This window comes from Plectropomus leopardus, chromosome 15 (genome assembly GCF_008729295.1).
Source record: "Plectropomus leopardus isolate mb chromosome 15, YSFRI_Pleo_2.0, whole genome shotgun sequence".
NCBI classification, from domain to species: Eukaryota; Metazoa; Chordata; class Actinopteri; order Perciformes; family Serranidae; genus Plectropomus; species Plectropomus leopardus.
This window is the reverse complement of record NC_056477.1, coordinates 10,044,357-10,057,823: the sequence shown is the minus strand read 5'-3', so window position 1 is coordinate 10,057,823 and position 13,467 is coordinate 10,044,357. Positions and strand designations below refer to the sequence as shown.

The window sequence follows — 13,467 nt, the reverse complement described above, 5'->3', positions numbered from 1 at the left end:
AGATTTTAAAAAATGTAAAATTCAAGTCACTTAACAAAAGTTACTCTTTGTTACAGTAACCAGCCTGCCCTTTGCTGTTCTCTGTTACTTTTTGCTGCAGCAGTTATCTAATATTTACCATCACTGGATCATTATTGTTGATGCTATCGCTTACCACTCAATATTATGTTCACATTCAAATGCAGACACATGCACAGCCCAATCTATGGGCATGATATTAATCAATTCAGAAAACATCCTTGTTAGAGGATTACCTTACACATCTCATTTAAGCTCTCTCTTAGAAAGTGGGTCAACTTTGATAGTGTGAAAATGGGGTTGTATTAATGATGTTAATCCATGGCAAATCTCATCTGGTTATGGGGAGCGCCGAAAAGCAAAGTGGGTGCAGTCAGTGAGGACAAAACACAGACAGACAGAAAGATAGCTTGATGGACTGAGAAACAGCCACAGGGACTGACTGTCTCACTGCATGAATTCCCTCATGTCTCCATTTTACACCTTTTTTTCTGCCTTCTGTGGCTCTCGTCTCCTCAACATACCTCCACCTGTCAGCATGACAGACAGTAATAATAGATTGGAAGATATATATTTAGCCAAAGTGGCAAAGTCACATGTTGTAGCGGGGAGTGAAAATGCCCAGGGGGCAGAGGATGCTGTTATGTTTCTCTGAGATGTGAAAATGATTCAGTTGCATTCTCTGATGTAGAAGATGAATTGCAAAAATGACATCCACCATATGAAAAGTTTGATATTCAAACAAGAAAAAAGTGATATATACAAGACAATCTCTAGACCCTTATTCAAAATAGTATTTGATGGTCTGTTTTTAAGAATTGGTGTATCTTGCCATGTCTTTTGCTCCGTTTTATATTTTCCATTTCTCTTCTGTCTCCGGGCTGCGTTCTGACCTGTTTACATCTTACTTTTTGTTCTTGACAGTTGGAAATGTCTGATGTGATGCATTGACTTATTAAATGAAACAATTGCAACGTCTATGCCGTGACTGAGTCAGACAAATTGTGTTGTTACTGTACACAATGGATGCTTCATTATGCCATTCTACCTCTCTGGTCATTTATATTAATGGACTGCAGCCAAAGAGAGCTGGCTTGGAGAGGGTGTCAGAAAAGAAAATTTGGTAATGGATGGTCTATTACCCACCCACATGGTGCAAGGCGAGAGGAATTGGTATGCACTGTGATGATGAGGGGCGGTGGGTAGGGTTAAGAGTGTCATTGTTTTCCCTTTCATTTGCATCTATATGCAAAAAGGTGTTTCAGTGCACCGTGAATACATTAGATACTGTACACTATGTCAGTGATTCATATTTATGTGCTTTCTGTCATTACAGGTTCTGATATTGTACAGTGGATGATCAAGAATCTGGACATTGAAGATCAAGGTAAAAGAGCTGATCCATATTGATCTAAGAGGTTGAGCTGCAGGCTGCAGCTGGGGTTGTGTGCGTAGGCGTGGTGCAAAGATGCTGCTGGGTGAAGTTTGTATCAAGGGCTTTCTGCCAAATAGCCTTTTCTCTTTTTTTAGGTTTTTGGAAAGAAAGACAATTGTTTAAACTGGTACTTAAAAAGTTCTTCCAACCCCCCCGGAGACTGATTTCTCTCATGTGCAGCAAAGATACTCATGGCGTAAAGGAGACAGGTGCATGCAGGTGCCACAATTAGCGTCAAAAATCACACTCCTTCTCGCCCTTATAACTATATCAAATATGAACACACATACATGATACACATATTTTTAGATTGAGTGTTACTTACACTTTCCGACGATATCATTATATTCGATGACCATCGCGAATAAACGTCCATGAATCATAGAAACGCGACGCTGCTTGTAGCTAACTCCACAACTTCATTGAGAATTAGCATGTTTTTAAGTTTTCCTCAGTATAAACTCAAAGCAGTGATAGTGGTCCGTACATCCACGGATGCATTTCAAAGAGGAACTGCTAATGACTAATTCGGCATACTTTTAATGTTGCCAGATTTACAAAATATTTTTAAAAAAACATAGGCTAAAAAGCAGAGCTCAAGTCGTAGCCCCAAGTCTAGCTAGTTAATAGAACCCGCTTACAAAATTATACTTCCTGTTTACATTTCGCAAACATCCTCCCGAGGAGGGACCATAGAAATAGAATATATAGATAAAATATATTTCTCTGGGGGTAACTCCTAATTTACGGAAATCGCGTCTAATCTTAAGTAATGGCAATGTTGATCTAAATACTAAATTGTAGGCTACCATTATTTCAATAGTTCATGCTGTATAATTTAAAGTTTGCTGGTGGTTCTCAGGGCATAATAGGAGGAGGAGATAAATTATTGTGCAGCTCTTGGAAATTATATGTTTTCATTAGTCTGCACTAATAAGAAAGAGGAACACATGCCTGTGTGCTGTATCTGAAATATTTGCATTTTTAATGCTGTATACATAATTGCTTTGTACAAAGGACTTATGCTGGCCACAAATTTGATTACTGACCTAAAAATAATTCAAGATCTTAAATATTTCTTATACTTATAAATATACAAACACACCTCTCTCTCTCCTTCTCTCTCTCTCTATATATATATATATATATATATATATATATATATATATATATATATATAAGAAATATTTAATATCTTGAACTATTTCTAGGTCAGTAATCAAATTTGTGGCATTGACCAGCTTAAGTCCTTTGTAGAAAAGGTTTGATTTCAGAACTAAATGTCAAAATGTTATTCGAAGCAAAGACAGGCTAAAGGTTTCTACGGCAACAGTGCATGAAACTTTAAAACACTTTGCGAGAATTCGACCAGCTGTGGATCAGGAAAAACAGTTCATCCATGTTCTGCCACAAGTTTTTAAGCTATATGATATTATCACTTCTAACAACAACAAAAGCAACAACAAAAGCTTTACATTTGAAACAAATACAAAATAGAAGTATATTTTCCCAGACTGTACCTATTCTGTATAGAAAGGTTCACAGTTCTACATTTTTCTTTGATCTGTCTTTTTTGTGTCCTTGAGCTACAGCAAAATGCAACTAAAATTCTTGTTCTCATTCCTCATTTTTTCTCTCATTAGTCATGTTTTATTTCAGCATGATACATTAGGCTGGACTGTCTTGGGGGAGTTGTTAGATCACTAGGTCAGACTCTCATTGCACAAAGAATGACTCAAAAGTGGGCAGGTTGAGCTGTAATAGGTGTGAAAATGTAAAGTGGTTGGCTTGCTTGCATTAAAGTTGGTGATAAAAAAAATAGAATTAACAAAGTGGAAAAAAAAGAAAACTGTAGGTGTGTGTGTGTTTACATGGATATTGGAGTGTTAACGCGTGTGGGTGTGCATCCCAGTGTTCGTCTGCTCTAGTGTGTGCCTCAGCATTGTGCAGCCAGTTCATAGTTGTGATACTCAGCTGACTCATCAGCTCACAATTCCTTTGTTTTGTTTCATTTGTATGCAAGGAACTGCCTGTCTTTTTCTTTGTTTGTCAGCTTTAGAAATGTTTTTATGCATGGACTTATATGTGTGCATGTGTGTGCTAAGAAGAAGAAACAGTTAGATCATGATAAATAACCTTTTGCAATGTTTGAGAACAGTTGACTTTCCAGAGTGGACCTATTGTTTCAGTGTTTTTTTCCCTCTTTGTCTTTTCATTTACATAACATAGTTTCAGACATTTAAATTTGCCCGAGAGATTATGCTTTCCCCCACGCCTCGGGCCTCAGACAGCGCCGTGATTAATAATGTATCTGTATCGCTGCACCTCTGATATGCCAAAACAAACAAACAAAAAAAAAGATAAACCATCAACAACATAAAAGCCTGTCAAATCACTTCTGCCTAATGTGCTAAACTGGGCCAAGAATGTTCATTTTCGTCACACTGTTTACTGAGGCCTGGCACTAACAGATATGTCATTCCCCAAAACAAATTTACATTTATAGTGTTACATTTTGTCACCTGCAATATTGAAAATGCTCTTCCATAATGCCATTCCTGCTCAAAATTGTCAAAAACTGCAAAATTATAACAGCAAAGAGTCTGAAAACGTGTCAACAGGCAGATGTTTTCTGTCCTTTAAGACTTTTTTTTTTTTTTTTAAATCAGTGCACTTTTTTTGCATATAGACACAAAACAAGCTGTCAGTTGCCCTGCGGTGGTGAACAGAGTGTTGTGCAAAACTATGTGACTTCAGCACAGAACAACTCCTGGCGGGGCTGACAAACACAGCAAAGTGAAATGCAATTAATTTGGCTCACAGCACGATAGCAGCATGTTTATTATGAAAAGGCAGATGAGCTTATATCAAAGTTGACTGGGGACTGAGAGTTTTTTTGCTAAATAAATGCCACAGATAATGTACTGACGCACTCCAGATGAACTCATTATCATCCTATTTTGCAATCTCTGAAGTCCCCAATCCTATTTTCATTCAATACTGCATTCGAATAAATTACCTTTAAGTTTTCTCCAAAGTTTTTCAATGTCTTTTTCTCAGGAGTTTTTGCGTGTGTAACTCTTTGACATGATACTTTCATTAAAATTCAGACCAAAACAGATCATTATAATTTATTGTATTTTTATAACCAATTTTTTTTTGGTTTGTACAACTATTAGGGTGGCTCATTCATTAGCATGCATTACTGTGCAGTCCAGAGCACTCACAAAGGGATGGAACACATGGAGAAGATGTGATGAGAAAGAGGAGCCACAGGTTGGCATGATTTACATGCTTAAAATGGACTGCCTGGTGCAGATGTTGCATATATGCCTTTGGTTATACATCAGGGATTTCAAAACTGATCTGATCTATTCTGCAAAAAAAAAAAAGTGATTTAAACACTTTGAAAAAGACTCTCTTTTACCCTTTCACGCCTGTATCACTATCAGTTTTCTTGTGCTACACACATGCCTTTCACTAGCATTTAAACCTCTGAAATCTGAGAAAACTGGTTTATTTTAAAAACATGGGAAACTACAAAATGAGCATCTTGGCATTAAATATTCCATAAACTGCAAAGAATGAGTAAAAGGTGACAAGGAAATGGTCTGTTAGCTGGGGGGATTATCAGATATTATCAAAAAATGAAGAAAAAATGTCTAGATAACTATATGTACAATTCTCTTAACATTATATAAAACATAATTTATAAAAAGTGGAGAAAAAAAAGTAATTTCAGCACTTTTCTTAAGATCATTTTCTTTCTTTTTTGATAGTTTTTTACTTTTCTATCCACTTTTCTCTTTTTTTAAAAATTTTTCTTCTATCTTTTTTCTATCTATTTCTTGCTTATTTTAGGACCCTTTCTTGTTAGTTTGCTCATTGCCGTCTTCCTGCATTTCTGAAAGAAAGCGAGCAGTACATCTGTGGTCACAGAGCAAATAGTCACTTCTAACAGCTTATTTAGCATGACTCTCATGGTGCCAAAATGCTTGAAAAATAGGACTCTGTGTAACCCACAGCTACTTGACTGAACATCTTACTTTCTGTCTATATCACCCAAGGCATGATGGGAACCCTGGTGGGAAAATCTCAATTATTTTCATCCAGTAAGACAAAAAGAAAAACAACAAAGGAAACTCTTCACATTATCGTACGGCATGACTACAATAACATTACAAGGGCAGATCTACCTGTGTGCAATAATACAAATACTACTACTACTACTACTGCTACTACTACTACTACTACTACTACTAATAATAATAATAATTATTATTATTATAATTTGGGGAGACGAGCTTGCCTTTGGCACCAAATGTGCTATGTCTACAATGGTAACAACGCCCATAAGCCTGAGCAAAAACAGCCTCAGGTTCAGAGAGGTTAATGGACTATGGACTGATTAACTCACTGAGTCGCTAACAGTATGAATTAGCTTTGCTGTATTATCGTTTTGATTAGACCAGCAGGGTTGTAAAAGCCCAATCAGCACCTGCATCAGTCTGCAGCCCCTGACCCAGACCTCCGACCTACCTGAAAATAAATCCCTGCAGGGGCATCAATAAGATTATGTAATTGCTACAACAGGTTATATGGCAGTGTTAAGCTCTTACATATACATCAGGGCTGTCTGCAAGATCAAATATTAGATCAATTATTCAAAATAACACACATTAAAAATTAATCTGTAACACTGTTTCTGGTGGCCTTCATTGCCAATTTCAAAAGCAAAACCTCTTTTGTGCAAATGAAACTGCAACATAAAAACATCACTTTATACTTTTGCTGCAAAATGTTGACAGTATTGGGATAATAATTAGCCACATATGGTTTTTAGTAGGGAAGGGGAGACAGGGAGGTGTGAACCACAGTATGCTCTGTATGCATGTGTGAACATACATCTGTGCATGTGTGTATGAGAAAAAGTGATTAAATTGCACACAAGATAAGAAGATAACACTGTCCTTTATACAGAAACTATAGCATCACCACAACACTGAGGTAAATTTCTGAGGGTGATACAATCTCTCCCTCTCAGGATAATGTTTTGTTTGACCGACGTGTTGTTGGCAAAGAGCTCCAGTCATTGCCTCACACTTTCTATGCATGTGCGTGTGTGTTTTGTACCTGTGTGAGAGAGAGCAGAAATGACAGATGAGTGGATTTCTCGTATCTAAGCTTAAAAATAATGTTCTATTTTTACTTTGTAAATATCATCACGGCTGAGAAAAACACTTTATCGTGATGCCCCAAATACATATATTAAAACAATACTAGTTTAGTGTATAATAATTAAAATCCCTGTGGGGGAAATTGGTTTTCAAAACAGCCATATTCAAAACATTTTCCATCACAAAACAACACTAGATAAATAAAATAGTCACATCACAACACGACATCAACAGAAAACTGTCAAGCTGTCAGTGAGTGTGTACCTGTGTGTCATTAAGGGTGTGAACTGCATATGAAAGAGCACCTAATCTGCTCGGTAGAACACCAGGGAGGAGAGAAATGATCTCAGAGGGAGGACATCAGCATGGCGGCATTGACACTATTCTGAATGACAGTCCTGGTCTGCTCCTCCAACCTTCTTTAAACCTCCTCCTCATCAGACTCAAGAGTCTCTCTTGTAGTGGAGCACTTCAAATGATTTTTCCAGTCTCCTGAGATCACCCCTTTATACACAGCTACCCTGGCATATAAAAGCTTCTACTGTAACTTACTTAAAAAGAAAAGTGTAGATTTATGAAATAGTGTCAGTATTCTCTCACTTGTCTCTCATATGGTTCAATTTAAATCATCCAGCTCCTCCTTAACTGATTAAAACCATTGTTTAAACAAGTATTCATCATTAGAAGTATCAATACAGCAATCTTAAAATGTATATATTCAGTTATAAACTCTGAATCTGCAGTGTAACTATAAAATTTAAAAACACAGTAATTTACTGTGTAATGCAGTGGAGCTGAGGTTTAAAGTAAGAAATACAAAAAAATACTCCTTATGCCGCACTTTCCACTACTGACTGAAACAAAGCTTCCTCATAACCTAAACATCTCCAAACAGTACATACAATGCAAATAATAATGAACAAAATATAACTGCAAATGTGGCATGTCCTCCGTGTCTTTAGATAAAGCTCAGCTGGAAGAATACTCCCACTCTCCACTTGGCAGGGCTCCAGACTGCCGGGTATTTGGCACAGAGCTGGTAATATGATGAAATCAAAGGGTGTTTTCCCCCTGGACTCTGAGGCCGGCCTGTCTTGACAACTTGACTAATTCCAGTCCAAGGTTTAGTCAGCTATAAAGCTTATAGAAAAGCCTGCGATATGTTAAATGGAAGCCAGGAGCTCCCCTGCTACCAGGAATTGATCTTTATAGACTCTTACTAGACAGGCAACAACAAAACAATCTTGGTTAATCTTTTATTTATCCCATGTAAAACCCTCCATCACAGGCTGATTTGCAGTTATTCTTAAAGGCCAGTCAAACTGTATACTTGCATACACAGAAAACAATTAAATCTTTGTACTGGACACTGAATTAGCACTTGCTGCTCTGTTTTATCTAATTGTATCTGCCTTTTAACTTGGATGATTTTAATTTGAAATTAGCAAAATAACAGGCTATGGAGGATGTGCAGGATTGTTTGGGGAATTTAGAGCAATCGGTTACTGTGTGTGGGGATAATATTTAACATTCATTCTTAAACAGAATCAGAAAAAGCCTTATAAATGAAAGTAGAGAGACTGAGCTAACCGCTGACATAGACGCTCCATACAAAATGAGAGCAGATCAGCGCCTTGGTTGAAGAACAGGAGACAGCGAGCTCTAACTGCATTGCCTAAGATGTCATTTTTCACACTTTGCTGACTTTACTTTTATCTGACGTTCATCCTGTCTGAGATAACAACCCAGAAAATGAAAAATTGGAAAAAATAAGTAAAAAGAGGTATAGATGAGCGGATTAATGCTTGTGTCTTCTTTAATAATCCTGTTATGTGTGTGCATATGCAGAACATACACAGCCTTGTCCGTCCCTGTAGCTCTTCGACAGAATTGACTCTTTCATTTTCTGACTTAATAACACACAAAAATATAATATACAGTAAACTATATATACACATGTGGGACAATATTGCTGTAAAAAATTGTGCAGCGAATAAGGAGGAAGGGGTGTGTTTATAAGTAAACAGGTTTAAATAACTTATGAGTCATAATTTATTAATAAAAGGAGCGCAGTCACACACACTCACATGCATAGGCATCAACATCCTGACCCCTCAAAGCTGCGACAGTCACCTCAGCGCTAAAGGAAAAGCCAATCTATATTTATCTCACACACACATACCCTCAGTGCATGTGAATATAAATGTGTGTGTGTGTGTGTGGGTTAGGACAGTGAGAGAGCAGAGATGTGCATATTTTATGCATGCATACAGTCCTGTTAAAGCATTCATAACTCTGCCTATTTAGAATATGTCAAGCATTTCAACCTTTTTATCTGTTAGTTTATTAGTGTGTTAAGATAACAGTTTACTGCTGGCGTCCCCTGGGCTTTTACGCCAAGCATTCAATAAATTATTTAATTACATGGCTGAAATAAACAGGGGCACTACTGAATGAAACAACATATAAATATATTGTTTATATTTTATATTTTCATAATGACCCTGAAAAGGCTAAGAGAGAATCTTCAACACATGATTTTAAAGAAGAGTAACAGATGTCAGCACCTCTTTCATACAGCCTGTGGTCGACACCATGAAAGAGTTACAGGTTGAGAGCAGCAGGGAATAGCTGGTGGCAGATGACACACACTTGATGATGATGATTACATGTTTTCATTACCTGATGGTTTTAAAGTCAGGCACAGTCAACCGTGTGCCGCAGAGCACCAGAGGGACGCAGGTTTTCACTCCAACCAAGCACAACACCAGGTGATTTGACGGATGAGTTCCGCCTCTCCGGCTGATGGTGGGCTAATCAGTCGGACGTCCTGCTGTGCTGTTTGGTTGGATCGAGACCTGCCTATCCTTCTGTCAAAGGAGTGTCAGAGCTGCAGTGTCTCAGTCAGGTCCTGTTGTTCATTCTGGCCATGTTGTCAAAGATAAAATGTATATATGGGATGGAAATAAATGTAAATAAAGGTAATTATCTTGTTTGACAAAAAAACTCAGCATGCTGGCTCAGGGTCTGTGATGAGGAACTATTGATTGCAAGATAATCAGAGAATCTTCTTTTAATGAAAGAGTGAGATCCAAAAGCAGGTTTATCTGGTAATGCTTCAGACTAAACTGAATAAGGAGTGATTAAAGAGGATAAATTATCATTTATATTAAGATAGAGCCTTGTCACCCTAATCCTTAAATCAAAAGTTTGACATTTTAGAAAATATGGTTATGAGTTTTTATGAGTTTTCTGGAGGAGAGATAGATGATGAGATTGACACCACTCTCACATCAATCTGTTAAATATAAGGCTACAGCCAGTTAGCTTAGTTTTGCACAAAGACTAGAGACAGAGGGAAACAGCTAGCCTGGCTCTGTCAAATGGTAACAAAATCCGCCCACTAGCACCTGTAAAGCTCATGAAAGAACATCATTTTCTGTAACCAATCACACCCTGGACCAGTTGCCAGACTATAATAGGGGTCACACATAGAGACAGACAACCATTCACGCTAATATTTACACCTACAGGCAATTTTAAGACATCATTTAACCTACATGTCTTTGGACTGTAGCAGCATGCAGGAGAACCTGGAGAAAACCCACGCAAACCTCACACAGAAGGACCCCAGTCCAGGGGCATTGTAATGGAGGGAAAGTGGGATTGGTTACCCAAGGTTAAAATGGGTGAGGGACCTTTGAAAAGCATGGGATTAAAAGTTTGATTTTATTTGCATTTTTTAAAGTAATGCCATATCTGAAATCAAACTGGCTCCATAAATTAACAAAGGACTAAAATTGAAATCTATAAAAATAGTGTAAGCTCTCTGATGCCCCTTTCACCCTCTAAAAGGCGCCAAATGGTTTAGTCTGACCCTGCGAATTAATCTCTAAACGCAGCTTGAGTGATTGACTGCTCACTGCAGCACCAACATACACTGACATGTTTTTCCCCAAGAAAGGGAAATCTGGGTTCCCCACTGGCTGACCCACAGAGACTGTCTGTGCACAGGACCGAGATTTTGGTGCCACGCCCCTGCCTCAGCGGCCAGTGGATTCAAACCCAAAATCCTCTTGTTGGGTGGGTGGTGCACGGTGGGGCAGTGCTAATAATTGTTACTGCCCCACCATGCAACCCACAAAATAACACAGGATCTCTAATTTGCTTATTTTGCACAAAAAAATTGTAATGAAACAACATGCTGTGTTTCTTTTTCTACCAAAAAGCCAACAATAAGCATTTTGTTAATCTATTCCCTTTCAACCCCAGAATGCCAATCAATGACAAGAAAAAATCTAAATTGCAGATGAAAAAACCTAAAAGTTTTAGGTTTTCTCTATATCTCACTATTTTGGAATTATTAATACATTTCTGAAAGAGGCTTCCCCTTTAAAAGTTTCCTTCAGAGCACAGAATACCCATGAAAGATCTGCACAGCACTCACAGTGTTGACAACATGTTACTGCCAACAGCCATTTCATTTAACGCACTTTCTAAAACATGCTGCTACATGTGTGAAAAACAAGAAAGTTAAGTCGTGGGGCGACCTCTGGCTCAGCTGGTAGAACGTGCACCTCATGTAGGCTGAGTTATTTGCTTTGTGTCATCCTCCCTGTCTCTCCTCACTTTCCTGTCACTCTTCAGCTGCTTTGTGATATAGGCAATAAAAGCCCTAAAAATGAAATATAAGTTCTATGTGTTGGTGTACAATATAACAGGAAAAGTGAATGAAAGAAAAAGAGTTTTTAAATGGGCCATTTGTCTGTGTTTTCTCCCAGTGGAGGCTCTACACCTAGGAACTCTGATGGCTGCACATGGTTACTTCTTCCCCATCTCAGACCACGTCCTCACTCTCAAAGATGATGGCACTTTCTATAGGTTTCAGGTAAGAACTGTGCGAGTAATGATCTGATTATTGTTTGTATTATTATTCACTCTCTGGATATCTGCAGTATTTCTTTAAAAATTACCTTAAAAAAGGGAACGCCTCACATAGTCTCATTTTGAACAGGCTAAAGCATGTCTTATGTCATCATATGAACTATAGTGAAGAGGGTTTCTTCCAAGGCTGATAAATTATTTGTTATATACTTTTCTGGTTTCTTGACTCATCCACAATAGTAAATTGAATATCTTTAGGTTGTTGGCAAAACATGACATGTAAGGATGGGTATCTTTGGCTTTTGGAAGCAGCGATTCACTTTTAACTTATTTTTTAACCATTTTCTGACTTTTTTTTTTTTACCAAACAACAAATAATTTAATTGAAAAAAGAATCAATAGATTAATCAACAATGAAAAAAAGATAAGCTGCAGCCATAGTCATGATAAATATGTTTTAAAAAGCCTCTGTGGGATTTTCTTGTCTCAAAACATTTAATAGGAGTTGCTATGTTTCATAATTCTCACAGGTTCATGAAAAAAGAAAAAAAATAACAACACATCACTCTGAATGTCAATAGTGGGATTGACAGTTGTAATGATTTGCACCCGGTGAGCTCCCCCAAGTGTTCAGCACAGAGCTAACCAAAGTAAATTGATGCCTAAGGCTGTTTGTGTAAGTAGCTGGCTTCACTTTGCTCTTTACGTTTAATCGCTTTCCATCTGAAGCCAGTCCAGTCCATATAGTGTCGCTCCGAGGAGGGTCAAGATTCATGCTGGGGTCTGCTCTCTGTGCTCGCTGAAAGGAGCTTATGTGCTTTAGACTTTCGGCCAAGCCCATTATACAACAAAATGTTTTATTGTGACAGATGCGAGGCTGTGACTGCATGCCCACCTCGCATGGCAGGGCACACTTTGATCCAAAACACCATGTGGTTGACTGTGTGCTGTCAAAGAATTAAGGTTTTGCTTAGTTTTGTTTCTTAATGACCTGTTTTTCCCTTCAGACTCCATACTTTTGGCCATCAAACTGCTGGGAACCAGAAAACACAGACTATGGTGAGAGAGCTGTGCTGTTACAGTCGTATTCCTGCTCTGTTCAGTATGTGCTGAAGAGGCTAAAGATACAGACTGTTGTGTAGCGAATTTGTCCGGTAGATGTGCTATTACTGCTGCTGTTGCCAAAATTTCAAAGGATGAAACACAAATGATGCAACTGCAAAAATCACCTTTCATTTTAGCTGCTCGGCCCACAGTTAAAATCAATTACAGTGCAGTTATTCTTATTTCTATTTTATGTGTTTATATTTTCAGTGTATTGCAACCTCAGTAATTCCCTCAGGCATTCGCTCTGACTCACACAGACTGATTATAGTGCAGGAAACCAGGGATGTTTTTGTCTGCATGCACCTGTTGTGCACACTTGGCTGAAGGTTTTAATGGCGATACAGGGATGAGCTCTTCATTGTTTACAGCAGAGCGGAGTGGAGATAAACACTTCATAATGCCAAAAATGATTTGAGCGAATAGTCGTAGCCTTGCAGGTCTTTCATTTGTTGTTTGAGTTGTAGCAGAGGGAAAAAAAGGGCTAACGCTCGCTGTGGGAATAATCTGGTGAGCGTTAGGGGAAGTTGGAGTGTCTCAGATGAAGCAACTGATTCACATGAATGATGCCCCTTAATGAAAACAGCGTAATGGCATAATGAAGCTTCCACATAATGGTCAGTTAACAAAGGGATGAAGGGATGATGATAGTGCAGGAAGACATCAAAAGTCAGGCATGCACACACACACACACACACACACACACACACACACACACAGAAGCACACACTGTAACAGGCGCTCAGACACCATGCACTGCCAATGACCTTTGTGATTTGCAGGCCAGTTTAAATGTGCAGTTGAGAGGATTAAATGAGTAAACGCAGGGCCACTTAAGGCTGTTAAAAC

The 13,467-nt window shown here is 38.2% G+C and overlaps 1 protein-coding gene across 2 annotated transcripts in view; it reads left to right on the top strand.

Moving 5' to 3' along the window:
• The window catches only part of rgs7a (regulator of G protein signaling 7a), a 65,886-nt gene that overhangs the window by 42,321 nt on the left and 10,098 nt on the right, over positions 1 to 13,467 (top strand). For both annotated transcript variants that reach the window (XM_042502495.1, XM_042502494.1), the window contains exons 4-6: positions 1,355 to 1,405; positions 11,412 to 11,518; positions 12,522 to 12,573. In XM_042502495.1, the coding sequence (XP_042358429.1) occupies positions 1,355 to 1,405; positions 11,412 to 11,518; positions 12,522 to 12,573 (210 nt within the window). The remainder of the gene's footprint in view (positions 1 to 1,354; positions 1,406 to 11,411; positions 11,519 to 12,521; positions 12,574 to 13,467) is intronic.